This window comes from Puma concolor, chromosome D3 (assembly GCF_028749965.1).
Source record: "Puma concolor isolate L17-30 chromosome D3, mPumCon1.1.hap2, whole genome shotgun sequence".
Lineage (NCBI taxonomy): Eukaryota > Metazoa > Chordata > Mammalia > Carnivora > Felidae > Puma > Puma concolor.
Window position 1 is genome coordinate 46,604,511 of NC_141678.1, and position 27,456 is coordinate 46,631,966.

Below are 27,456 nucleotides of genomic sequence, written 5' to 3' on the forward strand. Positions count from 1 at the left end.
TGCACGTATACTTTGACCCAGCAATTCTACTTCTAGGAATCTTACAGAAATACCAGCATAAGGATATTTACCTATCTACACACACACACACACACACACACACACACACACACACACATACATACACGTGATCATGTAACATTCTATGCTAATAGGGATAATTAGAGACAATGTAAGTGTTGCCATCAATAGGGGATTAGCTAAATAAATTAATTTACACTCACACTGTGGAAAGGTGGGAGGCTATTAGGAAAATGAAGTTTATCTGTATGTAGCTACAGACAGAGAAAATCTTGTTGAGTAAAAAAAGCAAGATGTGGCAAAAGGCAATAATCACAGTTATGATCATCAATATTTACAGAGTGCTTATGACATGCCAAATACCCTTCTAAGAGTCCTTCATATATTCATTCATTTAATCCTCATGATAATTTTAAGAGGTGGGTACTCTTGCTATCCTCATTTGTACACAGGAGGATACCAAAGCATACAGACATTAAGTAACTTGCTCAAAGTCACACAGCTGGAGGCAGTATGGTTCCATACTCCAAGCTCCTAACCCATAGGGGATGGTGGGGGCGGGTTGTTTTTTGGTTTGGTTTTGGTTTGGTTTTTTGTTTGCTTGTTTTTGGTACAAGGCCAGATAGTAAATATTTTCAGCTTTGTGAGCCATATGGACTCTGTTGGAGCTACTCAGCTCTGCTGTCATGGTATAAAAACATCCATGATTCCTACTATGAGCACAGTTTTTCTTTAAAAAAAAAAAAAGGTACATATGTGTGCATTTTCAGATGTGGAAAATGGTTTGGAAGCATGAAAACCAAACTATTACTAGTTATTATCCCAGAAGTGGGCTGCATATATCACGTCACGTTATCTGCATCCATATAATCGAAAGTTCACTCTTTAAATTGAAAAACAGCAAAAGAGCCTCAAGGCATACCTCTATCCTCTTCTCACCCAGTGGAGATTGCTTTTTACCTCAAGTTTTAGAGTGTCTTTTGCCTTGAGAAACAAGGCAAATATATGGGTAATAGGAGTAGAAACCCCTATAAGTAAGGTTGCCAGATTTAGAAAAAAATACCAATGCACCATTAAGTTTGAATCACAGATAAACCACAGTTATGTGTTGTTTATCTGAATTTCATACTTAATGGTTCATCCTGCATTTTTTAAAGTTTATTTATTTATTTTTGAGAGAGAGAGAGAGAGGGAGTGTGAGCAGGGGAGGGGCAGAGAGAGGTTGGGGGTGGGGGTGGGGAAGAGGATCCGAAGTGGGCTCTGTGCTGACAGCAGACAGTCTGATGCAGGGCTCGAACTCACCAACCACGAGATCATGACCTGAGCCCAAGTTGGAAGCTTAACCGAGTGAGCCATCCTGGCGCCCCCATCCTGTATTTTATCTGGCATTCCTACCCATAGGACCGCGTTTCTTACTGTGATGACGTACACTGTTCCCAGATGTCTGCTCAGCCTTGCCTTCGCTATTGCCCATGTAAACTCATCCGGTACATTTCACATCCACCTGCTCGGGCTCTCTGACAGGTGGAGATACAGCTGCGGCTGCGAGTTCCCCAGGTCGGCCACTACGTGGTGGTGGTGGAGTATTCCACGGGAGCAGACCAGCTGTCTGTGGTTGCTGTGCACATGCAGAGCCCTGGGTCAGTCCTGAGAGGCCAGGTGAACATCTACAGCTGCATGTACAGGTAATCAGTCCTGCCCTGGGGGATCCCTTTGTTCCTGAACGATCAGGAGGTCAGCTTTGGGAACTTTGGTTTTTATCTGGATTGGGATGTTGTTTCCTTTTTGAGGCTGATCTTGAAAACAAGCAGGTGACCGTGCTGTCTGGTGTCACCCCCAGTGTGAGTACTGGGAGACTTCTCTGTGGGCATCCTCTTGAAAATGTTGCATTTTCTTGAAAAACTGTGTATTCTACTCACTCCTTTTGCTCAGAGTCCCAGGAAGCAGCACGACCTTTTTATTTTATTCTCCGTCACCCCTGTGTGGTGCAGTGAAGTCAGTGTTCTCACTTCACATGCTGTGTAGAGCACCTGGGTGCGTGGAATAGGAGAAAAGACTCTGTCTCTGTCACAACCGCCTTCCCAACATGCCCTTCAGAAACTGGGAATAATTGATGTTTGAGGATCATCAGGTGAAAAATAATTAACCAAAGATTTTATTTTTTTTAATGCTTATTCATTTTTGAGAGAGAGTTTGCAGCTGGGGAGGGGCAGAGAGAGAGGGGGACAGAGGGTCCAAAGTGGGCTCCCCACTGCCAGCACAGAGCCAGATGCGGGGCTCAAACTCACAAACTGTGAGATTGTGACCTGAGCCAAAGTCCGATGCTTAACTGACTAAGCCACCCAAGTGCCCCTAGCCAAAGATTTTAAAATTCACCCTGTTTAAGTTACTGTCTTCCAAGAACCTTGGCAAAGATTTATTAAGAGTTGTTTTTTTGTATAATATTTCAAGATATATGCAAATGTTCAGAATATGCTTTAATTAAAGAATCAGCTCAAGGGGTGTTTCCAACATGAAATTAATTGTATAATAAATGGCACGGAAGTCAGTCTCTTCAGACAGCAGGTGGCAAACTGCAATGAACCCACCCAGTTCTTGGCCAAGGCCTTGGACATTTTATTACCACTACTTGCCTATGGCTTTTTGTCAAACTTCAAATGACCTGAAGTAGTTGGACATTTTCCCTGTTTTGCAAATAAAAGAACGTATGAAAAGAGTTACTTTTAGGAACTTAGAATGGAAACTTTTATGAGACTTGATGAAATGGTTATTGAATTAACATCATGCTCTCAGCAACCCTAAAAAAGCAGCTGTGAGGGCTTCTTTGAAAAATCATTTAAAAAATCTCATCAGCCCTTTTCTCTGGGGTGATGATAAAACAAAAACAAAAAAACAAAACAAAAAACAAAAAACAAAAAAAAAACCCACAAAAAAACAAAGGACATAATTGCATTTGGATTTTTAGTAGGAGTACCAGATGGGCCAAAAAAGTTCTCCAGAATGTTCTATCATTATCTGAAAACGTTAGTTTGATCTGTGGATGACATCAGCAACCATTGGAATGTACACTCCTAGGTGGGTGGGTCACCTCACCACCTGAGTCCTGGAGACTGTTGGCCACAGGGCTGGGACAGGGCTCCTCTGTACCCTGTTCCTCCAAGTCCACCCTCTGGTTCAGCTCTCTGACTCAGCTTTCCAGATCATATTGCTTGATCCCTGCTCCACAGGATACAAGGTGGTGATGGCTGAGAGCCCAGTAGGAAACACTGCTGATGTCCCTGGTGGCTCTCTGAACCATCTCAGAAGAGGCTGAGAACATCTGTGCCAAGCAGAGAAGTGTTTTCAAAGCTCAGGAAAGAATGGTCACCCTTCCAGGGTTCCATAAGCCACGAGCTTGGTTTCATGACCTCTGTCTGGATGGCATTTGGGGAGAAGAACTGTGCGGTATTCCGCAGATCGTTTTGGCTCTGGACATGACAGCCCCAGGTTCTTCACCAGGGACATTAGAATCCCAAGACAGTATTGTATTAGACTAGGACTTCCTTCTAATGTATTTGACCATTTCCAGGAAAGTCTTGTGGTATTATTTCAACTCCTCTAAAATATTTCCTTCTTCTCTACTTTGGCTGTCATGTGACTAAGTGAAAATGAACAGGCTATTAGTACTGGAGTCCAAAAATATGGTGCAATTGGAAAATATTTGACCCATAAAAGCCTATTTCACATGACAGGCCCTTTCGACACTGCAGCTTTTCCTGCTGAGGGTTGAACCTTTCCCAACATTCTTGAGTGAGTTCTAATGGTGTTATTTTAAAAAATATCCCAACAGAAAAGTCGCGGTGCTAATTAAAATACCACTTTTCAGAACAGTGTTGTGATAAATATGATCTGCCTTCTGTAGGAGAGGTGATCACTCATGATGAAATCAATCCCGTTATTACCGTTTGTCTATTCTTAGTAAGAATTTTAAAAGGATATGGATAAAACTAAGTCTAAATGAATCACTTAATATATTTAACTCCCAGGATTATGATTGAATCCAAAAGGAATGCACTTTAATTTCATACATGTACACATGCACAAAAGAGAAAACAACACAACTATTCATTGAGTTTCTAACCATGGCTCTGTATATACTATCTCATTTTAATCTTTACCAGAAAGTCATTGCATCAATCTTTTCAAACATCTCTCACTCATTTCTTCTCAGAGATAGATATAGTTTGTCTCTAGTTTCCAAATTGTATTTACAGACAGAAAAGTCGCTACAGAATATGAAGTCAGAAACAGTTCTCCGAAAATACTTCCTTTAGGGGTTGTGCTCTTAGAGTGTGTTCTTTGGTTCCAAACCATGACCTTTGAAATGTTCCTGAACTCCGTATTTCAGCTGATGGGGTGGAGGTAAGGAGCGTAGCTGGTGCAATGAGGAAGGAAGGATGCGGAGGGCAGACTGAGCTTGCAAAGGCAAGCTCTGGTTTCTCATGGCTGGAGAAAGGCCAGCCCTAGAGCTGACATGGTGTGGAATCATCGCTGGGAGGCCAGTAGGCATCTTCAGTCACCAATGGTACCAACAATACTGATAAATTTCTCATAGGTTGTGTCTAGGAGATCAGACGTTATTGACCCTGGGACTTTTTCTCCCGATGACTAGACCGAGTATTACATAAAGCTGGTTTGGAAAAGCTGCCCTGAGACGTGCAGCTCAGACCACAGCCGGAAGGTTCTTTCTCTTATATTGCTGGTGGACTGCATACATCCCTCTTAAACTCGTTGTGTAGGAAAATTTGCCGTCAGCAACCTGGTTATAAACAGGAGAAGCTGAAGAGCAGTCAGCTATCCCACGGGGAGGCACAAAGTCAGGGAGACCAGAGAAGTCAGGCTAAGAAAACTTTTTCCTCTTGCAGCATCCTCTGCCGGAGTGTTGTGACTGATGGCAGGAGTCGCATCGCTGTCTATGAACTGTTAGCAGATACAGACATTCAGCTCAAAGTGCGTGGGGCCCGATTCCTTCTGGTATGCTTCTGTTTTGCCCTTTGAGTTTTAGAAGCATTTTGTTGTTATATCTATATTTTAAAACTTATTAAAAATGTTGGCAGTCTTTGTATTACATCTCTAAAATGAACCTGTGAAGAATCGCCAACTTGATGTTTTTCCTTCCCATCTAGAACTCTGTCTTGCCTCTTCCTTTATTTGAGCCTTTTTATAGCACTCAGTAAAGTTTGGTCATCACATTTGAACATATCTCACAAAACTCTATTTTATTAATGTTTATCCATTGTTACTATTATGAACGAAGTATCTTTTGTTCTTAATAGGTCCCAGTTTATTATCACTCTGGTATATAGAAATGCACTAGTTACTGCTTATTTTCTTTCCCATTTTTCCATTTTATTATGTCTATTAGCTTCTTGGCAAATTCCTTAAGAATTTTCAAGATTGCAATCACCTGGTATTTCTTTTCCAGACTATTGTTACTCTATCTTAAAAAGTGTAGTATTCAGTTAGTTAGATATATATCGTTAAGAGTTAAAATTCCAAGTTTGGCAGATTAAATACCCTTCATGCCTTCCTTTTAATAGCATGACTTAAATATTGAGAATTATTATAAACACAGGCAGTGGGATCTGGGCTAGGGAGGGGTGGCTAGATTTATAATAAATGTCTCAGGGAACAGAAGAGTAACTAAGTATGAAGCAACTTCCTGTCATTGCTAATATTCAGCATGTATCACATTCTGGGAAATGCCAGGCCAGCTTGTTCTGATATGTTTTAAATATTTGTGCTTGACAGTATTAAAAACTTTGAGCCTTCTCTGAAAAATTATCTTGCATTGAGTTGTTAAAAGTTATTACATGAATTACGTAATGACTTAAGACTTTCTTTTTAAAATTGTGACTCTTTTTATAAACATAGCAATCCAAGCTAATCTTAACCTCCTCATCTTTGGAAATTATAACGGGACTGAATCTTTATCTAGTAAGCATAAGTCTGTCCTTTTTGACATAGTCAAATGTCATTCAGAGTCAAATATCATTCAGATGTCTAACTACAATTTAAGCTATGTGAGGGCAGAGGTATTATCCATGTTGGTCTTTTAGGATCCCCTAGTCTCAGTGCCTGGCATGTACTAGGTGTTCAATAAAAACTTTTATTGAATAGGTTTGTGATCAAGCCGGTAATACAGTTTTGATTAAAATAAAATGTATTGATAAGTAAAAAACTAGCTCTGGAGACAGTTCCTTCAGTGAAGCCCAAATGTGCCTGAGATTTGAGTCCTCCTCTATTAAGAAAGATTATTCGTGGGGTTTTCTTGTTTTTGTTTTTTATTTTTCATTTTTTTTTTAAACATCAAGTTTGTTTTTAAATTTTTATTTATTTTTGAGACAGAGAGAGAGACAGAGTGCAAGCAGGGGAGGAGCAGAGAGAGAGGGAGGGAGATAAAGATCCTGAAGCAGGATCTAGGCTCTGAGCTGTCGGCACAGAGCCCGACATGGGACTCGAACTCATGAACCGTGAGATCATGTCCTGAGCCAAAGTCGGACGTTTAACTGACTGAGACACCCAGGCGCCCTTGTTTTTTGTTTTTTTTTTAATGTTTATTTATTTATTTTTGACAGCACAAGAGGGGAGGAGCAGAGTGAGAGGAAGAGAGAGAGAGGACTCAAGCGGACTCCGTGCTGTCAGCACAGAGTCTGATGCACAGCTCGAACTCACAAACTGTGAGATCATGACCTGAGCTGAAATCAAGGGTTGGATGCTTAACCAACTGAACCACCCAGGCACCCCAAGAAAGATTATTTGTAGCAGGAGCTGGAGACAACAGGCTTGAATGGCAGCCTCCCTTGTTGCCTCCCACATTCCCCCTCTCCCTGCCAAGGCATCTGAAGAGCCAGCATCAACCCAGGGCAGGAGAGAGAAACAGGCACCAAAAGTCACTGACAAAGAGTTGTTTTTGAACTTTCATGATTTCATTTATTCATGTGACTATTCCAAGAGCATTTAGGCAGTGATCCTGTATACTAGGAAAGAGGGTTTGTTGTACATAACGATGTCATAGGGAGTGCCTTTCTGCAATGTTTATTACTTTAAAATAACAATGATGATTTCTGTACTTAACAGCTTTTTTAAGAGTATGTTTGACCATACCATTGGCTTTGCTAATAACCATGACGTACCTTTTTGCATTGTATTTGCTCAACAGCATCAAATTTGTATCATACCCATTGAAGAATTCTCAGTTGAATATTTGAGACCTCAAGTCAAGTGCATTGCCAGTTACGGGCAATATGTTAATCAAAGGTAATGAGTTTCCTTCCTTTCTCCCTTGTTGGTGCTCTGAGTGATACTGTAGGACTTGCAAAGCTGTGACTTTATGCTTCCCTTCAGAAGTGATCACAGGCCAAGGTGCTAAAGGCTGGTGATCGCTTAAAAGAAAAAATCAGCTAACTCATTTCCCCTGGCAGTCTTTCCAGAATTTCATAGTCTTAGGAAGCTGACAGAGTAGCAACTGAGGGAAATGGTTAAGCTTTTCCCTCAACGGTACTTACCGACTTGTGTTCTGAGCCCTCCCAAAGGCTCACTTTGTTCTCACCCTTTAATGTTTGTGTCTGAAGCTCTTCATTAAAAAAAAAAAAAAAAAATCATGGGGGCACCGGGTGGCTCAGTCAGTCGGGCATCTGACTCTTGGTTTCGGCTCAGATCACGATCTTTCGATTTCATGAGTTTGAGCCCCGCATCGGGCTCTATGCTGATGATGCAGAGCCTACTTGGGATTCTCTCTCTCCCTCTCTCCCTCTGACTCTCCCTCACTCACACTGTCTCTGTCTCTCTCAAAAATAAATGAATAAATTAAAAAAAATTTTTAAATCATGAAAATAATGACCCACCTCACTATGTTATGAGAATTAGCTAACCAGTGATTATCGGGGTTTGGGGAGGGTTGTTTTGTTGTAGATTCAGAAATAACTTACAGACACAGTCATGAAATCTTAGCATATGGTTAGGGCTACAGCAACCACCAAGACAGGGAAATCTAGCTGTGCCTGAAAGAAATGATGTGCATTTGTCCTGTTTGTTTTTGTATAATTTTATGTCAACATGTTTGTTTAGAGGTGAATAATAATGTTTCATTGCATCACTCCATTTAACATGAATTTTAGTTCTAGAAAGGAAAGTTTTGTTAAGTTTCTTTCTCTCTGGTTACTGTTTTTCAAAATTAAGATTTTATTTCTGTTTTAGCTTACTGTATCAAGCAGGCCTCTGGAATACACTTGGCTAACTGACTACACTGAGTGTCTCTGTCCAAAGATATCCACAGTCCTGTGGTTCTTCCAAGACTGGATCCTTTTGATGTCACACAGTCTTATGCTCACAGTCTACCTCCTCACCAATGAACAGTTCCATTTTTGGTTGTTTTTTTAATATTTTTTTTTCAGTGCTTCTTGTGTCTCCCTGGTTCTCAAAACTCCTCCAACAGCATTAATTTTGGATGTCCCAAGTGGTGAGTCTTCCCTTCTCCTGCCCCAAGATCCTTCACCTTCTGCTGATGTTACTGGAGTCACCTTGAAGGCGCCACAGGTGGGACCCCTCTCGAGTGTGTTGTTTCAAAATCATGGTTGTCAAAGTGTGGCCTTTAACAGAAGCATCTGCATCACTTGGGTACTTGGTAGAAATTCAGGTTTTCAAGCCCACCCCAGGACTACTGAATTAGAAACTCTGGAGGTGGGGGCCAGGAGTATGTGTTTTAATAAATTCTCCAAGGAATTTGCATGTCCATAGAGTTTGAGGACCTCTACTCTCAATTTTGGGGAATCCCTCACATGAGACTCTAATCCTGTCTATGACCATCCCATCCTGATGTCCTCTTCCTTTTCTGTATCTCTGTCTACGCAGTCGTATGGCAACTTTTCATGGCCCATTTTGTGACACTTCATATTTTCATGGGCTACTGGCATTTAATATTGTTGAGTTTATCACTTGTCTTCCCAAGTTGGAATGCAAGCACTTTCAAAAGCTACTCTGGCTAACAGATTTTTTTTTAAATAGTTTGCATCCCCAACTATACCAGCAAAATGCCTTTCGGGCAGGAAATTCTCAATCAACATTTATTGATTAATAACCTATAGCATGAAGATGAAATATAGTAAGGGACTATATTTTTTCACTGTAAATTATGAAATTGTAGGACTTACCATTTGTCCTGATATTATATCCTTTTAATCCTAAAGATGGCTCATGTCATTTCACATTGCATCAAGTTAGAAAAATAACAGGATTTGGAGATAAAACTTAATAAGATCCCGTATGGGAAAGGCCACCTAGAATCATAGGGGGAAATGAATTGAAATCATGACAAAGGATTTCTAGGCCTGGCTTTGCTCTTCAATTAGAGTATGACGTTTATCAAATTACCTGCCTTCTTCAAGTCATGATTCTCATCTGAAAGATGAAGATAATCTTTTATTATTGCTGTTTTTCTTGTGTGTGTGTTTTTTGTTTTGGTTTTTGGTTTTTTTTTTTTGAAGGTTTGAAAAGACTCATTACTCACATAGTGAGGTTTTCTGGGGAGAGCAGGGCTCACGCTCAAGCTTGAGCAAAAGTTGAGGCATGACTCTGGTCATGTGGTTGGGCTGGGGTGTTGGGAAGGTGGAAGAATCCAAGGTGAGGGCTCCCTTCCCATGGGCTAGAATTAGTGTGCCTTGAACTTCTTGCCCGTGCCAAGGGATGTGCACCCGGGCTTTCTTATGAGCTTGTGCAGGTGTGGGACAAAATATTAAAAATGAGTGATGGGGCTTGACACCTGTCAGGGATCAGACATCCAAAATGGAGTCTGACTCTTCGTTACAGGGTTATTACAAGTAGTTCTTGAATGCAGGAAACATTTGTGCACAGCCTCTTGGCAAACATTGTGCATTTATGTACCTAAGAGTGAAGTTGTTCAGTGATATGTTTGACTTTGGTAAAAGCTGACAGACAATTTTCAAAAGTCCTTGTACCAAATTACACTCCATCCAGTACCATTTATGGTTGTACCACCACTGGTTTATCCATTCTGAGTTGTGGGTCATTTGGTTTATTTCCAGTCTTTCTGATTACAAATAGTGCTGCTGTGAACATTCGAGTGAACGTTTTGTGTGATCCTAGGTTTTCACCTCACTTGGGTAAATACCTAGGTGGTTTTGGTTTTTAACCTCTAAATATTCATAGTTCTGCAACTTGAAGAGTTTTTTTTCTTTGTTTCCACTTAGAACCAAATGACCCTGAGAGGACTTGTACCACACCTGGGCAGATATGTCATTGTCATCCATTTTTATCAGTCAGCGCACCCAACATTTCCCACGCAGGTGTTTGTGGATGGAGGGCGGCAGTGGGCAGGTGAGCTTCAGGGAGCAGGCGCCATGGCTGATTGCCCGGCTCATCCATGCCTTACTGTGACAGGAACTCCTCTCTTGCTCTGCCCCCAGGTGTCTTCCGTGCCTCTTTTTGCCCCCACACACTTGGCTGCAGGGACCAAGTGATTGCTGAAGATCAGGTTGAGTTTGACATCTCAGAGCCAGAGGTAGCTGTGACTGTGGAGGTTCCAGAAGGAAAGTCCTTAGTGTTGGTATGTTCTTCTTGTCCCTCAGTTTGCCTTGGTCAGCCATTCTGTGTGCCTGTTTGGCTCGTGATGACATCTCCACCAGGGAATTGAAGTCATATTTATAGAAAAATGTTTAAATTTTACGGCTACCTTTTACCAAAAAAAAAAAAAAGTGACAATTAATGTCAAAGGAAATTAGAACAATACGTAAGTGAATAGGAAGAGAAAAGTCCCCGCAAGAAACTCTGGTGAACAAGAATCTCACTCTACATCAGCCCCTCCTCACTCCTCACCTGACTGGTCTCTTTCTGAAGCATGTAATACTCCTTTGTTCTTGAAGCTTTCTTTTTTGGGCTGCCATAGCTGTTTCTCTCATTTTGTTCTCAATTGCTCTAGTGTTCCTTCAGTGACTTCTTTTTCCCTTTGTGCCCGTATGGTGGCATTCCCTTGGGTTCGATGCGAAGCCCTCTTGTTCTGTCCTTTCTCTGTGGATACTATCATCTGTACCCATTGATTCCATTCTCTCTTCTGGGGGAATGACACCACATCTCTGAATTTATCTCTGATATTTTCTGAGCTCCAGGCCCAGTTTGGGACCATCTACTGCATATCTGCATAGCCAGAGACCTTAGGAGTCCCTCAGACTTAAGCCTGTTACTTGCACAACCCCAGGTATCCCCTACCCTGTTCCTTACCTTGGTTGATGGGATCATGGTCACTCAATGCCTGTAAAGGCTTCCAGAGAGCCAGGTAACATTGTCCAGGCCCTGCTGTGTGACCCTCTAGTTTCTTCTTCATGCTTCCTTCTCTCTCTGAGGATGCCATCTTCCTAGGGACAGGGACCTGGCTTTATGCATTTTATATCCCCTGTGCCTAGAACACCACCTGGCACATGGTGTTTGGCAAATGCTTATTGATTGACTAACATGAGGGCAGTGAGCTCTCTGTAAGCTGTAAGGTGGTAAATAGTTCACAAAGACATTTGAAATTTCCTATAGCATTTATTACTGGAATAGTCTGATCTGTAGTAAGAGTAAGAGAGCCGAGCAGTACTTTTAAAGCCTAGGGCTGCAGTTATTCATGCTAAAGTGTCTGACATGATGTAAATTTCAGGGCAAGCCACGGTCCGAGTTTCCCCCATTGATCCTGCCATTTTGGTTTGTTCACCTTTAAAAATACAAATTGCAACCTCTGGAGATCCAGAGCCATCCCAGGCATAGATCACATGGGGCCCTGGCAGTCCTAACAGGCTCCTGCTCACCCCTTAGATCTCCTATCCCCACACAGCACTAAGGCTGCCGCTTCTCTGAGCAGGCGCTCTGAGGGACCGGCCCCGGCCCATGCTGTTCCTTACATAGGGACGTGAGTTGAGCCTTTAACACTGGCTTAAAGTAGTTCTTGTGATTCTTTTTTTTCGTAAATCCTGTTTCGGTTGGTCTTGGGCTTAACAGTAAAGAACATGGATCTTAGTGAAGAGAAAATATAATGAATAGCTGTAGGTGTGCCCTGCTGTTGGAAATCCAAAGACACGCTGACAGGTTTCCTTTAGGTCCGTGTTCTGGTGGTGCCTGCGGAGAATTACGACTACCAAATACTTCACAAAAAATCAGTGGACAAATCATTTGAGTTTATCACCAATTGTGGAGCAAACAGTTTTTATATTGAGTAAGTATAACTTTGTGGAGATTCAGAAGGCTCTCCCACATTCCCACTGGGAGCAAGGCCCAGGGTGGGGCTGGCCTTTGGGTCTTCTTCTTCCTGGTGCCCAAGGAGGTGGCAGTGAGTCCTGGGTCTGGGGCGGGAGGTGCTTTTCCTCTGCATACACCATCCCACACCAGACCTTGTCCTGCACATCTGGGCAAGGTTACCGTCCTCAACATCGATCTCTCCAGAGGTTCACCCTCCAAGCTGCGATTCATGGGCTGCTTAGGAGTTTCTTGGCCTCTTTGCTGCTTCCTGTTGTCCAACTCAGATTCCTAAAAGACAACCAGAAGGGGTACTTCCTACTGGGAGAGCACGTCAGCCCGGATTCTCCCTCTCGTTTGCCATCTGATTGAATGAGGAGTGTCACAGAGAGGTTGACTTCCCTGTCCCCTCACCCTGTGTCCCTGAATGCTAAGAGCCTAGGATATTCCCGAGTATCGGTTCCCACTCTTCACTTCTGCAGACACTCCCTGCCCCCTTGGAGGCTTCCTGAGGGACCCAGGAGCTCCAGGTTGCCCTGGTAGGCAAACGTCTCCTGTACAGAAAATATTAAGAGTAAAGGCCCTGAAGTCAAATAGCTATGGGTTTGAATGCCTCCTTGGTCACTCTGTAGCTCTGTGGCCTTGGGCATGTTGCTTAACTTCTAGAAGCCTCAGTTGCCTTATCTATGAAATGAGGCTTAGGCCTAACTTGGGTGGTTGTGAGGTTGAGACGTAGGCAAAACTTCTAACACACAGCATTCAATAAATATAGGTACTTTGCCTTGCCTTCCTCTTCATTGTTATTGTTATTGGTATAGACACATATAGGTATAATTTTTTTGGTAACCACTTTACTGAGATATAATTCACATACCATGGAATCCATCCTGTAGGTGAATTTTCACCCTTTTATTTCAGCTATCAAAAGTTCCCACCAGCCAGTCCTGTGATGTGCTCTGGAGTGGATGGGCACAAGGAAGGGTGGCTGTCACTGGCTGTGAATCCAGGGGTGGGATAGTCTCTCATTTCTTCCCAGACTCCAAAGCCAGAGCCCCGTCCCTAAAACACCCTTTGGTGGAGCAAGAGGGAAGGAGAGGTTGGGACTCTTACTGGGCATGCCTCCCGCGATAATACCGTGAGTTATTTTGTCTTCACAGCCCCCAGACGGCCTCTGGATTCTGTAAGACCTCTGCCAGATCCCTGGTGGCCCTTTACCACAAGGGTGCACTGCCCTGTGAGTGCCACCCTACTGGGGCCATTGGCCGTCACTGCAGCCCAGAGGGCGGGCAGTGCCAGTGCCAACCCAATGTCATTGGGCGACGGTGTACCCGCTGTCGAGTGGGCTACTATGGATTCCCACGCTGCAAGCGTAAGTGCATGTTTGGGTCATCCAAGGTTGTCTCTGGCCCCAGGTGGGTGATGGTCAGCTAGGACGGGAGAGAGAGAAAGAGAACGAGGGAGGGATTGAGGGAAAGGAAGAGAGAGGATCCCCAGCAGGCTCCACGCCTAGCATGGAGCCCAACACAGGGCTCAGTCTCAAAGCTGTGAGATCATGACCTGAGCCAGTATCAAGAGTGAGACACTTAACTGACTGAGCCACCCAAGTGCCCCTAGGGCAGGCTTTCTTGAATTTCACTGTCCTGGAGACTCACCTGTCACCTGGAGATCTTGTGAAAATGCAGATTCTTATTCAGGAGGCCTGGGTTGGGGGCTGAGAGTCTGCATGTCTTTTAAGGACTCAGATGATGCCCATGCCAATGGTCCATGGACCACATTCTGAGTAGGTAGGTTCTAGAAGAGAAACATTTGTTTTTCCCATGTTATGGGACCCATGCACTTGGCAAAGCAGGTGAGTGTAAAGAGCCTTAAGCATGGAAATATTGGGAGGCTCAATCCCTCTTCCTATCGGAAGCCCCTTCAATTTTTGCAGCCTAACCAGAGTTCAACTGAAATAGGAGGAGGTGGGGCACCTGGTTAGCTCAGTTGATTAAGCATCTGACTCTTGGCTTTGGCTCAGGTCATGATCGCACGGTTCACAAGTTCAAGCCCCACATTGGGCTCTGTGTTGACAGCATGGAGCCTGCTTGGGATTCTCTCTTTCCTTTCCTCTCTGCCCCTCCCTAACTCATGCATGCATGTGTGTGCTCTCTCTCTCTCTAAAAATAACTAAATAAAACTTAAAAAAAAAAAAAAAAGAAATGGGGGGAAGGGCCAGGGTCACAGGAGCATAGTACTGTCTGAATGGGAAACCCAGGGAATTTTATCTAAGAACCATCTTGTGGCCCGAGATGCTGGGTCAGCATAGGCCATGTGCAGTGAGAGATCCTGGTGTAGTGCACACAGAGTCCTCTCCTGGAGATCAGCCGATGCCTAATGGGGGTCCTGCTGCTGTATCATGCCCTGACCTTGAGCTCAGTGCACTAGGGTGATGTGGAGGCACTTCAGGGAGCCTGTGAGGAACAGGACCCTCTGACGAATGAGAGGTGTCTCATTAGAATGGCTTGTAACTGCAGCTAGGTGGGTTCCTTTGAGTACCTGTCTCGGTGCCAGTGGGTCCAGCTGTGCCTCACACTGTGTCTGCCATGAGCAGGTGGTATGGTTGGTCTTGGCTCCAAGAAAGATACCTTTCAGATCTACCATGCTCAGTAATGGCCATAGTGAAGAAAAAGGGAGACATTTCTCCCAAACCCTTAGAAGCTTCTGGAAATCCTGGTAGTTGGTGAAGTCCTGCTGGTGGCCAGGCGGTGTCTCACCCTTACACCATGTCTCTTTATTCCCTGGCCAGCATGCAACTGTGGCCGGCGCCTTTGTGAGGAGACGACGGGGAAGTGCCTCTGCCTTCCCCACACGGTCGGGCCCCAGTGTGAGGTGTGTGACCGGCATTCCTTCAGCTTCCACCCCCTGGCTGGCTGCGAAAGCTGCAACTGTTCTAGGAGGGGCGCCATTGGGGCAGCCACCCCGGAGTGTGACAGGGACCACGGGCAGTGCAGGTGAGCTCAGGTGGATTCGCCTGTTAGGGCCTGTTATAGGAAAATGTCATCCGCACGCTCCAGTCACCATTACTTCCCGTGTCTCACAGCTCCAAGGACTGCACTGTGTTCACCTCAGGGTGGAGCCCCCCACCGAATGGGCTGTGGTGTGTGGAGTAGCGGTCCCCTCGGACCTGGGGAGCCTAGGGAGGTGGATGGCCAGTCGCCTGAGGTCACACAGCCTTACCCATTCACTCCAGTGTTGTTCTCAGTGTGTCCCATATGTATGCATAATTAAGTTATCATTTCTTCCACTGTGTCACCTTGTGGTGAGCACTAGCCATTTGTATTTAGGTTTGGGCTCCAAATCTTCATTCTAGGGTAAGCGGGCAGGTTTGTTGAGGACAGTGCATGCATGACAAGGTCCAAAGCCCCCAGGCCTGCCATCCTATCTCAGACAGGCAAGCTCGAAGTGGGGCTGGGGCCTCCACAGTGGGCCTTGGTTGGGGGTAGACAGGCAAAATTGGTAGGTATACTCTAGAGAGCCTGACCTGAGAGTGGGGCTGCGTGGGGACTAACCGAGAGGTCCAGCGACTGATAAGAAACAGTGGCCGATGTCAGCTCCCGCAGACACTGCATTGCTAAGAGGTTCTGCTCAGCAGGTTGAGCTCTCATTGGAAACTGGAGGCCAATGTCACCTGATTGCATGTCGTCAACCTGATCTCAGCAGGACTGGTGAATGGCCACAAGGGATGAAGGCTAGATCCAGTCTCCTAGGAGCACAAGCTGGAAAGAGTGGAGCAGGAGGTTATGTGGCAGGAAGACTGAAGCAGAGCCACCACATTCCAGGTCCGCGTGGCAGTGTGCAGGAGCAAGCAAGCGTAAGGGGCGTCACCCGCCCTATACTCCCACCCGTGACGGGGAATGGATGGTTTGGAGTCCATGCCTGTGATCTGGGTGCGACAGGCCAGACAGTGGCGGGGGCACGGTTGCTGCTGGTGGCAGGCATCCGTGACTGTAGTTCAAGAGCGGCTGTGTTAGTTTCCTGTAGCTGCTGTAACAAATTATCACAAATGGGATGACTTACAACAATAGAAAGTTATTTTCTTATCGTCAGGCTAAGAGCCCAAAATCAAGGTGTTGACAGTGTCATGCCCTTTTTGAAGTCTCTGGGAGGGACTCTGTTCCAGGCCTTTCTCTTACCTTCTAGTGTTGCCAGCAGGTCTTGGAGTTGCTTGGCTTATAGATGCATGACTCCAGTCTCTGCTCTTCACATTTTCTGTGTTTTGCTCTTCACATTCTCCTCTGTGTATGTGTCTCTTATAAGGACACAGTCAAATTGGATTAGGGCCACCTTACTCCCGCATGACCTCATCTTAACTTGACTATGTCTGCAAATACCCTAGTTCCAAACTTCTCAGGTCCTGGCGATTAGAACTTGAATGCATCTTTTGGGGGGAGAAAATTGAACTGTCTATAGCAGCCTAAGGAAGGACCCTTGACCACACCTTTAATTGTTGCCCGGGTGCCTAACAGCTCCTTTGTGCTACAGGAAAGGAAGCTGAGTGACAGCCTGAGTCATGAAACATTCTGAGTCTTTAAAACCACAGGTGTGAGTCCCCCTTGAATCAGCTCAGTTGCTCATTCTTCTCAAACCAGGAGCCTAAACTGAGTGTGATTTGCACAAAGAATTTGGAGGTGATATTCAGTGTTTTCTCACCACCATTAGTTAACATTACATCAGGTTCTGTTCCCTCCAGTACTTAAGCTGTTCTCTGGAAGGAAGTCAGGCACTTAGTTCATTACTGAAGATGCTACATTGGGTGTCGAATGCGCCCATGGGCCTGTGAAAACGTCTGACTTATTTCCAGTTAATTACTGACGTAAGAAGACAATGGCACTTAGGGTGGAATCACAGACTTCCACCAGCACCTGTAGGAATGCAGGAATGCTAAAGAACAGAAGACACACTGTGCCCAGGAGATGCTTATAGGCTTGTGGCTGGAGAAGGTGGAGAAGCAGGAAGCTAAAAGGACCTCTCGGCGCCGATCACGACCCAATGAACTTTATAGAAAGGAGAGAGAGAAGCAAAAGAGGTGTATGATCCTATGACTTCGTTACTGACCTAGATTTGCTTCTCCAGGGAAAATTGCCTCCATTCCCCCTCTTTCAACCCTTGGTCCAAAAAAGTAGCTGGACAAATGCCAGAATCATGTAGATTTGCTCTCTCACATGGCCATCACTACCTCATTTCAGCTGGGCTATTTGGTATTCCTTTCCACATCTCCTCTCCTGACCTCTTTATTTCATATAGCTGGCTTTTTTTCTTCTATTCTTTCATTGATGGGTGTCATTTTCCCTCTGGAGGCTAACAGCCCCACTACACTTTTCATCTTGTTCTTTTCTACCTCTCCCAAAGGCCTTCTTCCCTCAAATAGCAATTGTTGCACTGTTATTTTCTACTACTCCCTTACCACTGGCATCTCCCTTTTTATGTTCCGTAGCTGCCAGTTTCCCTTTCTTGAAATACATAACCCTCTTATAGACAGCAAACTGACAGCCAGTCATAAACATTTAATGCCAGAGCTCCAGAGTATTTGTAAATAAAATGTGTGGCTCTCAATGGAAACATCCACAAGGATAGAGAAGATGGAATATTTCTCTCCATGAAGCCAAAACAGCAACACCAACAAGGTCTTCCATCTTGGTATGATAAGTGGTCATGGAAGAATTAGAACAACAGTTGAAAGACAGTTATCCAAGCCAGTCTGTTGCTGCTGAAACACTGTCTAAAACACACACAAATATCCTCAGATATCTCCTAGAACATCCACCAGACCAAAGGAAACCATAGAATTAGGACTGGTTTCAGAAAAGGAAATCCAGGGTGTTATAAAAAAAGCAAACAGATTGAATTAGGAATAGTTATTTTTGTTTTAATATATTTGAAGGACAAATCAAAGGAAATAATTCAGTGTCTTTTTGTTGAATTGGTTTGTGTGAATCCTTCAGCATGAAGAGTATCTGACAAATAAGCAGGATGAACGAAAGGGGAGGTCTTAGCAGTAAAATCTTCTGCTCATTTGGAACACCTGGGTGGCTCAAGTCAATCAAACATCCAACTTCGGCTCAGGTCATGACCTCACAATTCGTGGGTTCGAGCTCTGTGTCGGGCTCTGTGCTAACAGCTTGGAATCTGGAGCCTGCTTCGGACTCTGTGTCTCCCTCTCTCTCTGCCCCTCCCCTGCTCATGCTCTGTCTCTGTCTCTCAAAAATAAATAAACGTTAAAAAAAAATCCTCTGCTCACTCAAGAGGCATAGCAGGAATCTGGAGATAAAAAAAAAAGCCAAGAGAACAAGGTTTTGTCTGAACAGGATAAGCAATGCATGACCTAGAGGATGTGAAGCTCAGGGAAGAGCAGGAGAGGAAGATAAACAAGGGTGTGCAGAATGGTTATCAGGGAGGGAGAGTGCTGGCCGAGGATGGAGCCCAGGATTCTGTAGTGGCCTCAATCACAGCTGTGTGAAGAAACTTTTAAAGTACTAAATACTGAAAACATTATAGTTAAATTAAAACAAAACTTACTAAGCCACAAAATAAGTGTGTGGCAGACCAACAGAGTCCTGTTTTTCCACAATGACTACTTCGGCTTTTCTTTCGAAAGCAGAACATACAAGTAAAAAGTTTGGGGCTGGGGGGCACCTGGGTGGCTCAGTCGATTAAGCGTCCGACTTCGGCTCAGGTCATGATCTCACAGTTCCTGAGTTTGAGTCCCGCATCAGGCTTTGTGCTGACAGCTCAGAGCCTGGAGCCTGCTTCGGATTCTGTGCCTCCCTCTCTCTCTGCCCCTCCCCTGCTTGTGCTCGATCTCTCTCTCTCTCTCTCTCTCTCTCTCTCTCTCAAAATAAATGAATTAATTAATTAAAAAAAAAGAGTCTGGGGCTGAGATGGAAGTTTGGGATTGGTTAGAGTAACTGAGGACCCCAAGGAGTAGGCGTGGCCACCCAGGAGGAAGCACCAGGTGTGGGTTCTGCAGGGGGTACCTTTGTTTCATTGTTGAAGGCAAAGGAACCAAGGAGATGGAGAAGCAGTTTTCAGGCAGGAGGCAGAGAGGAATTCTCTGTCTGAAAAAGGGAGAATTCTAAAAGGGGGTAACTGGTCAACAGAATAAATTGCTGCAAACAGAACCTCACACATGGTTTCTCAATCCTGCTGCCACAGAAAAAGGAAATCAAGAATACATTAAAAGTTGGAAAAATGCATTGAGGCACCATCTGTGATAGATAAATAGATTTACCATAATATTTTAGGTAGAAATTATAAGGGGTGTTTAACAAAGTTTCACTAGCCAATGACAATTCAGTAGATTGAAAAATTCCTAACTCAGGACAAAGGCATACTGTGTAGTTCTGCCCAAGCCCAAGGAAACATCAACAGGAATGGGATCTCATTGGCCTGTATCACACCTAAACCAAGAGGTGAAATTGGTTCTCTTGACCTTACCAAAGAGACTGTAATAACCTGATGGGATGACATATCTCTCCATGATCAAAGTACATTTGTCATGAAAGGGCCCTTGACAGATAATGCAAGAAATACTTTCAGTTTATTATGACTATAAATTGCACAAATTGCTCATGGTAATTACACTGTTTATGCTGAAAAAGCTCTGGATTACCCAAAGGATTTTTTTTTTAAATATGAAATTTATTGTCAGATTGGTTTCCATACAACACCCAGTGCTCATCCCAACGGGAGCCCTCCTCAGTGCCCATCACCCACTTTCCCCTCCCTCCCACCCCCCATCAACCCTCAGTTTATTCTCAGTTTTTAAGAGTCTCTTATGGTTTGCCTCCTTCCCTCTCTGTAACTTTTTTTCCCCCTTCCCCTCCCCTATGGTCTTCTGTTAAGTTTCTCAGGATCCACAGAAGAGTGAAAACGTATGGTATCTGTCTTTCTCTGTATGACTAATTTCACTTAGCATAACACTCCCCAGTTCTATCCATGTTGCTACAAAAGGCCATATTTCATTCGTTCTAATTGCCAAGTAGTATTCCATTGTATATGTAAACCACAACTTCTTTATCCATTCATCAGTTGATGGACATTTAGGCTCTTTCCATAATTTGGCTACCAAAGGATTATTTTTTTAGAAAATAATAGAGGGGCGCTTGGGTGGCTCAGTCAGTTAAGTGTCCAACTTTAGCTCAGGTCATGATCTCATGGTTCATGAGTTTAAGCCCCGCATTGGGCTCTGTGCTGAGAGCTCAGAGCCTAGAGCCTGCTTCAGATTCTGTGTCTCCCCCTCTCTCTGCCCCTCCCCTGCTCACACTCTGTGTGTCTGTCTCTCAAAAATAAATAAACATTAAAAATTTTTTTTTCTAAAAAGAAAACATTAGAGAAAAGAATGATCTTCTCCTCACCCCCAAACAAAATTTCCTGATGGAAATGAAGAATGTGTTTAGAGGAACCTAAAGTTCATGTGAAGGAAATGATCAAAGATGTCTGGAACTTGCAACAAAAAGTAAAAAACCTTTCTCAGTGATACAACAGACTGTCTTGCAGTTGTACAGATTATCACAGATCACAAAACTTAAACATTGGAATTTTCAAATTTTATTTCACTGTTTGTAGGTGTTCAAGTTTATCATACTAAAATAAAATGAAACTTACAAATATTAATCTACTTTAAAATAAGTTACAAGAATAATTGTAGCAATCCACAATACTCAATCTCTACTTAATTAAAACTGTTTAGGGGTGGCTGGGTGGCTCAGTTGGTTAAGGACCCGACTCTTGATTTTTGGCTCAGGTCATGATCTCCTGGTTCATGAGATTGAGCCCCACATCAGGCTCTGTACTATCAGCAAGGAACCTGCTTGAGATTCTCTCTCTCCCTCTCTCTGTCTGTCCCTCCCCCACTCACACTCTTTTTATCTTGCAAAAATAAATAAATAAATAAACATTTTTAAAAAAAAAACTGGTGTAATTTTAGAGACAACTGAGAATAAATTAAGTTGGAACTGTAAAACTGAGCCCTCGACTCACCTTTGTCATTAGCTGACTAGAAGACTGAGCAAGTTACTCTGCCTCACTGGGTCTGTTTCCTAATCCATTAAAAGTTTGGTAAAATTATCACTACCTTTCTACCTAAATTTAAAATCCTGTTCTAATTCCTCTTCAATCTCTGATTGTAACACAGAAAATATTTTAAAATTATGTTGTATAAATGCCAAAAAATCCATTCTTTTGGCCGACCCTACACTGAGTTCTTTTTTTTTTTAATTTTTTTTTTCAACGTTTATTTATTTTTGGGACAGAGAGAGACAGAGCATGAACGGGGAAGGGGCAGAGAGAGAGGGAGACACAGAATCGGAAACAGGCTCCAGGCTCTGAGCCATCAGCCCAGCACCTGACGCGGGGCTCGAACTCACGGACCGCGAGATCGTGACCTGGCTGAAGTCGGACGCTTAACCGACTGCGCCACCCAGGCGCCCCTATCTAAGACCATGAAAAAAAACCTTTGCATTGCTTTTAATAATGGAAGATTATGTCATCAGATTCTGTGAACAGAGGAGCTAGAATGTCCTCAGAAGATTCTATCAATCACTGAAAGATACAAGAAGCTGCAAATCACTGCTTTAAAGAACTAGCATGATGCTGACCCCTTTCAGGCTATCTTGAGATCAATTAAAGGAGATGGCAGTCCACCTGGATGTTCAGTGAAGCCACCTGTACAAATGCACCTTTTCAGAAGAGCAGGAGCAAAAGGAACACCTTTCTGGCAGGGGAGGGATCTCTATCTAGGCGAAGCCTCACAGATTTACCAAATGTTTGTGTTAGATGGAGAAGTAAAATACCAGAAAAGGTCACAGACTTGGCATTCTTGGAAGAGAAGTGCTTTTAGCTAGGCAGAGTTCCATCGGCCCTGCCAAATCGGAGAAGCAATTCCTTTGATGCACTTAGTTCATAGGAATGGTAAATTCCAGGCAGCTTGGGGGGACACTGGGACACGGTGAGCAGGGCGGATGAGTCTCCTACCATGGGGATGGAGCTCAGAGTTTTTACCTACATTTTCTCTGTCTTCCTACATCTTCTGTAACACCAGTGTCTTCCTCCATACCCTCTGAATGATCTTTGGCTGTGTCACTGGTTCACTATCCTGCTCCCCAGCCTGAGAGGATGTGTGGTGTGAGTTTGCACAAGGTTGCATCTGCCCTGGCACTCACCATTTTGGTGATCTGAGTCCATCTCTTCTCTCTCTGCCTAATTTCCTCGTCTATAAAATAGAGATGCTAGAGGCACCTACCTCGTGAAGTTCTTTAGAAGATTGACTATGCTGTGCAGAAACGCTTAGAACACTACCCGATGCACACTAGCCCCAGTAAGTATTAGCTATTATTATTGTTTGCCAAGTACTTGGCTGTCTGCCTTCTTCCCTCTATACTTTGTCCTCCTGAAAACCCACCCATTCTCCTGGCTTCTGCCACCCCCTCCTGGATGATTCCAGATCCAGAGCTTCAGTCCTGACCCTCGATGGCTAGCTTATCCTACCTTCATTGTACATCAGTTCAACCTGGGTTCTTTTATTGCTTAATTTAGGGGACCTCAGACAAGTCCCCTAAACTCTTAGAGCATCTGTCCCCTCACATGTGTAATGAAGTGTTAGATTAGATGATCTTTTAGGGCCCTTACAACTCCCAAACTCTTTCAGCTCTGATTCCATATCTGAAACCCCTGCCATTGTCCTGCCTTTCAAACCATTTCTGCCTTTAAAAATTTTTTTTAATCCTACTTACTGGTAGTGGTCTCTTCCCGTCCCCGAAGCCTGAAATCCCAGTATCATCTTAAAATCAACTCCTTTTCCCTATAGTCAATCAGTTGTCAACTTCTGGCAAGATATGTATTATCCCTTTTCTTTCCACGGCTCTCTGCTGCCACTTTGGTTAAGTTCTTTTACCCCCTCATATTTAAATGATAATGGTGGTCTCCTCATTGACCTTCCTTTTCCTGGTTTACTGAAGCCCTCATTCATTCATTCATTCCTTTTTTGGCGGGGCGGGGAGGCTTAACTGAAAAGGAATATGCTAAGTACACAATTATCCTGGGATTTAAAAATCTATTTTCCCCATAATTTTGTCACTAATACATAGAACTATTAATCTAGTCTACAAAACTTGAGGTAATGTGGATAAATGCATGTATGTTTATGATTTTATCTTCTTGGTATTTTTAACTCAAATGAAACATTTTTCTCAATTACTGTGATTTTTTTTTTTTTTTTGCCTTAAATTCTATTTTGTCAGATATCAGCATGTTTTGTTGCTCAAACTCTATCTAGCACCATCTCCAGTTTGGGTGCTGTGCCTCATGCAGAAGGTACACGTGCCTACTAATAAGAGGTCATGGTCTGACGGGGGAACCTATACTAACCACTAGTGTGGCATGGTGAGGGCCATGTTGTGTGCAGGTTGCCTTGGGGACACATGGAACTGCCAGGTGCCACTTTCATCACATCACTGCACAAGAACCTTTCTCAACAACCTGATAGGATAAAGACTGGCTTTCGTGGTAATATGGCCCCCACCTACCCTAACTTAAGCCTTTTTTCAGCTTTCTTCTCCGACTTGGTTTTCTTACTTCCTCTAAACACTATATATGTTCAGTTTTCCAGGTATCCGTTCTCCTTCCCCGTCTTCTGTTACGCGTATCCTTCAAGCATTATGTGTTAAAAGCACAAACTTGGGACACACGGGTGGCTCAGTCGTTTATGCGTCCAGCTCTCGATTTCAGCTCAGGTCATGATCTCACGGTTTGTGAGACTGAGCCCTGTGTCGGGGTCTGTGCTGGCCCGTGCGGAGCCTGCTTGGGATTCTCTTTCCCTCTCCCTCTACCCCTCCCCGCTCTCTCTCTCTCTTCCTCTCAAAAATAACCATCTTTATGAAAAAAAGCACAAACTCAAAGAAGGCATGAAGCCTTCTATGAGTCCGCAGAGATATCCTCATCATCTCATTGCCTAAATGAGATGCTTACCCATCCCATTTCTCACATGATTACCTCACTTTCTGCATCTCTGTGTCCTGTGTTCTCAGTGAAAATGTGCCAAGGTCAAGACCCACTTACTCTACTTTATCCCCTCCCTTCTGCATCCCCTAACACAGGGATATGTGTATAGAAAGCACTTAGTGATTATTGAATGAATTGATGACTGAATAAGGTAGACTTTGGATTCTAGATTACGACTGGGGTTGGTGTGAGTGTGCTATTAAGAGACCCACTGTATTTAATGAGTAAAGGGTAGAGTTCACTCTAACACCTGATTTTCTAGCTGTTTGTGCAACACAGCAAGCACCCACACACGCGCAGATGTTATATAATAAGGTCTGGCTACAAGCCCATTGCCTTGGAGATGAATTCACTTGACCCGCACCCCCGGTGCCGCCAGTCTGCACCTCCAGGCAGCCTCCGCTGGAAATTTCTTGCCTTTGCAGGGAGGGTAGCTCCTTGGGCAACAGAGCATCTCTCTGGAGAAATGTGTCAAGGTCAGGCTGACTTGAGGTAGTTTTTAAGAGATGTTCAGCCAGACTTTCAAGAGGAAGTTTCCTTTTTATTCCCTGTTGTCATGGCACCACCAAAAAGTCATTTGGCTGCTTGTTTCTGCAAATGACTCATATGTTCAGTGCTCAAGAATCCTGATATTATATTCTCCACGTTTTGGTTAACCCTTCCCTGTCGGTCCCACCTGGAGTCCTCAGGGTCAGCTCACAGGTCCCTGCTCTTCTCACTCTGCTTAGCTTTTTGTTTTTTCTCATCCATTCTTATGCGTTCAGCTGCTGCTTGGGTGCGGAGTGAGGCCCAGAGCTGTACCTTCCCTCACTGACAGGCCACAAGCCCTCAGCCCACCTCTCCTTGCCACCACATCATCTCACAGCATTCTGAAATAATTAGGCAAGGAATGATTTTGCTTCTGTTTCTCTTTGTCTCAACAGGCAGCTTCCACAGCTGCCCTCCCTGTAAAACACTCCAGGACCTTTTGTTCCCACTCAAGGGAAAAATATAAAAAATAGGCTCCTGTCTGTCTGTCCTTGTCTTCAAGGCCCAGGTCCAGGTCATTTGCTCCAGGGGCCACCCTCAGCCTTGTCCACCAGTGGCGTTCAGCGTGTGAGGGGCTCGTTTGGCACCAGCATTCAATCAAGGCGCCCATAAGCCAGAAGCCCTGCACCTATGCTAAAAGAATCATGGACTTTGGTTCGACAAGGTGCTCAGTTGGCAGTTTGTAACAATAGCACTGTCTTCGCACAGCATCCTTTTCCTCCTGGGCAGGTGAGAGGAGCAGAGCCTGCCCAGCCTAAGTCAGGCCATCTCCAAGCTCCTCTTGTGATCAAAGTTGCCTCTTTCTGAGGAGTTTAGTAGGGGGGGAGGTGTCTGTACTGTCTTCTTTCCCATCTCCAGACCACCAGAATCTTGTGCTCCATGTCACTGCTCCCCCCCAGAAATAAGGAGTCATCTGGGACCAGTCATTTTTTTTTTTTAACTTTTTTTTTTTTTTTTTTTTTTTTTTTTGCTGGAGTGTCTGATTGCATTTAGTCTGAGTCACAAGAAGAGAGCAGGTGTTATCAATCAGGGCCTAGGAACCCTCTTATAGTGAATGCAAACTTGTGTGTTGGAAAGAGAGAGAGAGAATGAACGAAAGGGAAAGAAGAAAGGGAGGAAGGAAGGAAGGGAGAGAGAAGGAATGAAAGAATGAAAGGAAGAAAGAAAGGAAAAGGAAAGAAGGAGGGAGGAAGGAAGAGAGAAAGAAAGGGAAGGAAGGGAGGAAGGAAGGAAGGAAGAAACAAAAGAAGGAAGGAAGTCTGTGAGTGGCCCATAACTTACCCAGCTTTGAAGAGGAGTCTCTGACTCCTGCAGTTTCTGTCCACCGCACTGGAGTGAGGACTTGAAGCAGAGTGTTGACACTTTCCACCTACATTGCTATAGGTGTGATTTGGAATATTTGCTTCCTTATGGAAAGAATTTCTGCAGGTGTAAGGTAGGGAGGAAGGCCAGGGGGGTGGGGCTGGGAAGAACCGCAGGGACATCTGACCTGCCAGCAGCCCTTGCAGGTAAAATGAATTAGTCTTTTTAGGTGTGCTAAGTGGGATAACGTAGGGACCCCCATTTGCTCCCCTTAGCCAATGCCATAGCAAGAATAATGGGAGCAAATTCTTACGTGTGTGCACAGTACTCTTCTAAGGCTTTTCCATGTATTGTTTTATTTAATTCTCACAATAATCCTACGAAGTAGATATTGTGATCTCCGTGTTTACAGATCAGTAAACTCAGCTGTAAAAAGGTTACTTTGCTCAAGGTTCTATATCCAGTAAGTAGCCAGGTTGGGATTCAAGGCTGGGCTGCATGGTCCCGAGTTTGTGCTCATCACACACAACATTCTGTACTTGATTATAAGCAGGTATGTGCCAAAGGCAAACTTTGTGGGACAGAAAGTTAGATTTCTCTTTTTCAGGATGGTCCCTGGGGTAAGATATTTTAATAGGTTTTGGTAGCACCTTAGTGGTAAAATACTTCGTGTCAGATTATACTCCCAATGTTACGATATAAAGCACATTTTCTAGTACTTTCTTTAGACCCACAAAGAAAAGATCAGCATGTGGATCCCACCAGACGTCAGCCATGGAGCTCAGTGATGGAGCTGGTACCCACTCCTTCTCCCTCTCTTCACCCCGCGGGGTGCCGGGCTTCTCAGTTCTGCTGGCAGCTCACTGCTCTTCTCACTCCGTCTTCTTCTGTGCCTCCCCCTCCATTCTTTGCCCCAAGTGCACAGACGTGTCGATGGCGCCCCGCTCCCCACAGAGCCTTCTTCGGAGCCCAGGCACAGGGGCCGCTGCCCACCCCAGCATCCACTCGGGAGCCCAGTCTGGATGACTGGGGGTCTTCCTTGCCTTCCCGCCTACTCTCCCCTCATTCAGAACATTACAGGCCCCAGCAGCCTCACCCCAAAATAGCTTGGAACCCATCTCTTCTCTCCATCCCAAATGCCTTTGCCCTAGTTGAGCCCCTTTTCCCTCTTGACTCCGCAGCCTGCTGCAGAATTGGTCATCTTGACTCCATCCACACACACATCCAACCACGCTCTTTCCTACTTAAAACTTTTCTAGATGGCGATCCCTTGTCCAAGAGCTTGCCGTGGTGCCTCATCTATCT

At 44.3% G+C, this 27,456-nt stretch overlaps 1 protein-coding gene across 7 annotated transcripts in view; it reads left to right on the plus strand.

Annotated features, from left to right (window-relative positions):
• LAMA3 (laminin subunit alpha 3) overlaps positions 1-27,456 on the plus strand; it is a 274,529-nt gene that overhangs the window by 153,605 nt on the left and 93,468 nt on the right. For all 7 annotated transcript variants that reach the window (XM_086682631.1, XM_086682625.1, XM_086682626.1 and 4 more), the window contains 9 exons: positions 1,546-1,706; positions 4,926-5,034; positions 7,223-7,320; positions 8,457-8,598; positions 10,269-10,395; positions 10,485-10,624; positions 12,150-12,265; positions 13,443-13,654; positions 15,071-15,275. In XM_086682631.1, coding sequence (XP_086538757.1) covers positions 1,546-1,706; positions 4,926-5,034; positions 7,223-7,320; positions 8,457-8,598; positions 10,269-10,395; positions 10,485-10,624; positions 12,150-12,265; positions 13,443-13,654; positions 15,071-15,275 — 1,310 coding nt within the window. The remainder of the gene's footprint in view (positions 1-1,545; positions 1,707-4,925; positions 5,035-7,222; positions 7,321-8,456; positions 8,599-10,268; positions 10,396-10,484; positions 10,625-12,149; positions 12,266-13,442; positions 13,655-15,070; positions 15,276-27,456) is intronic.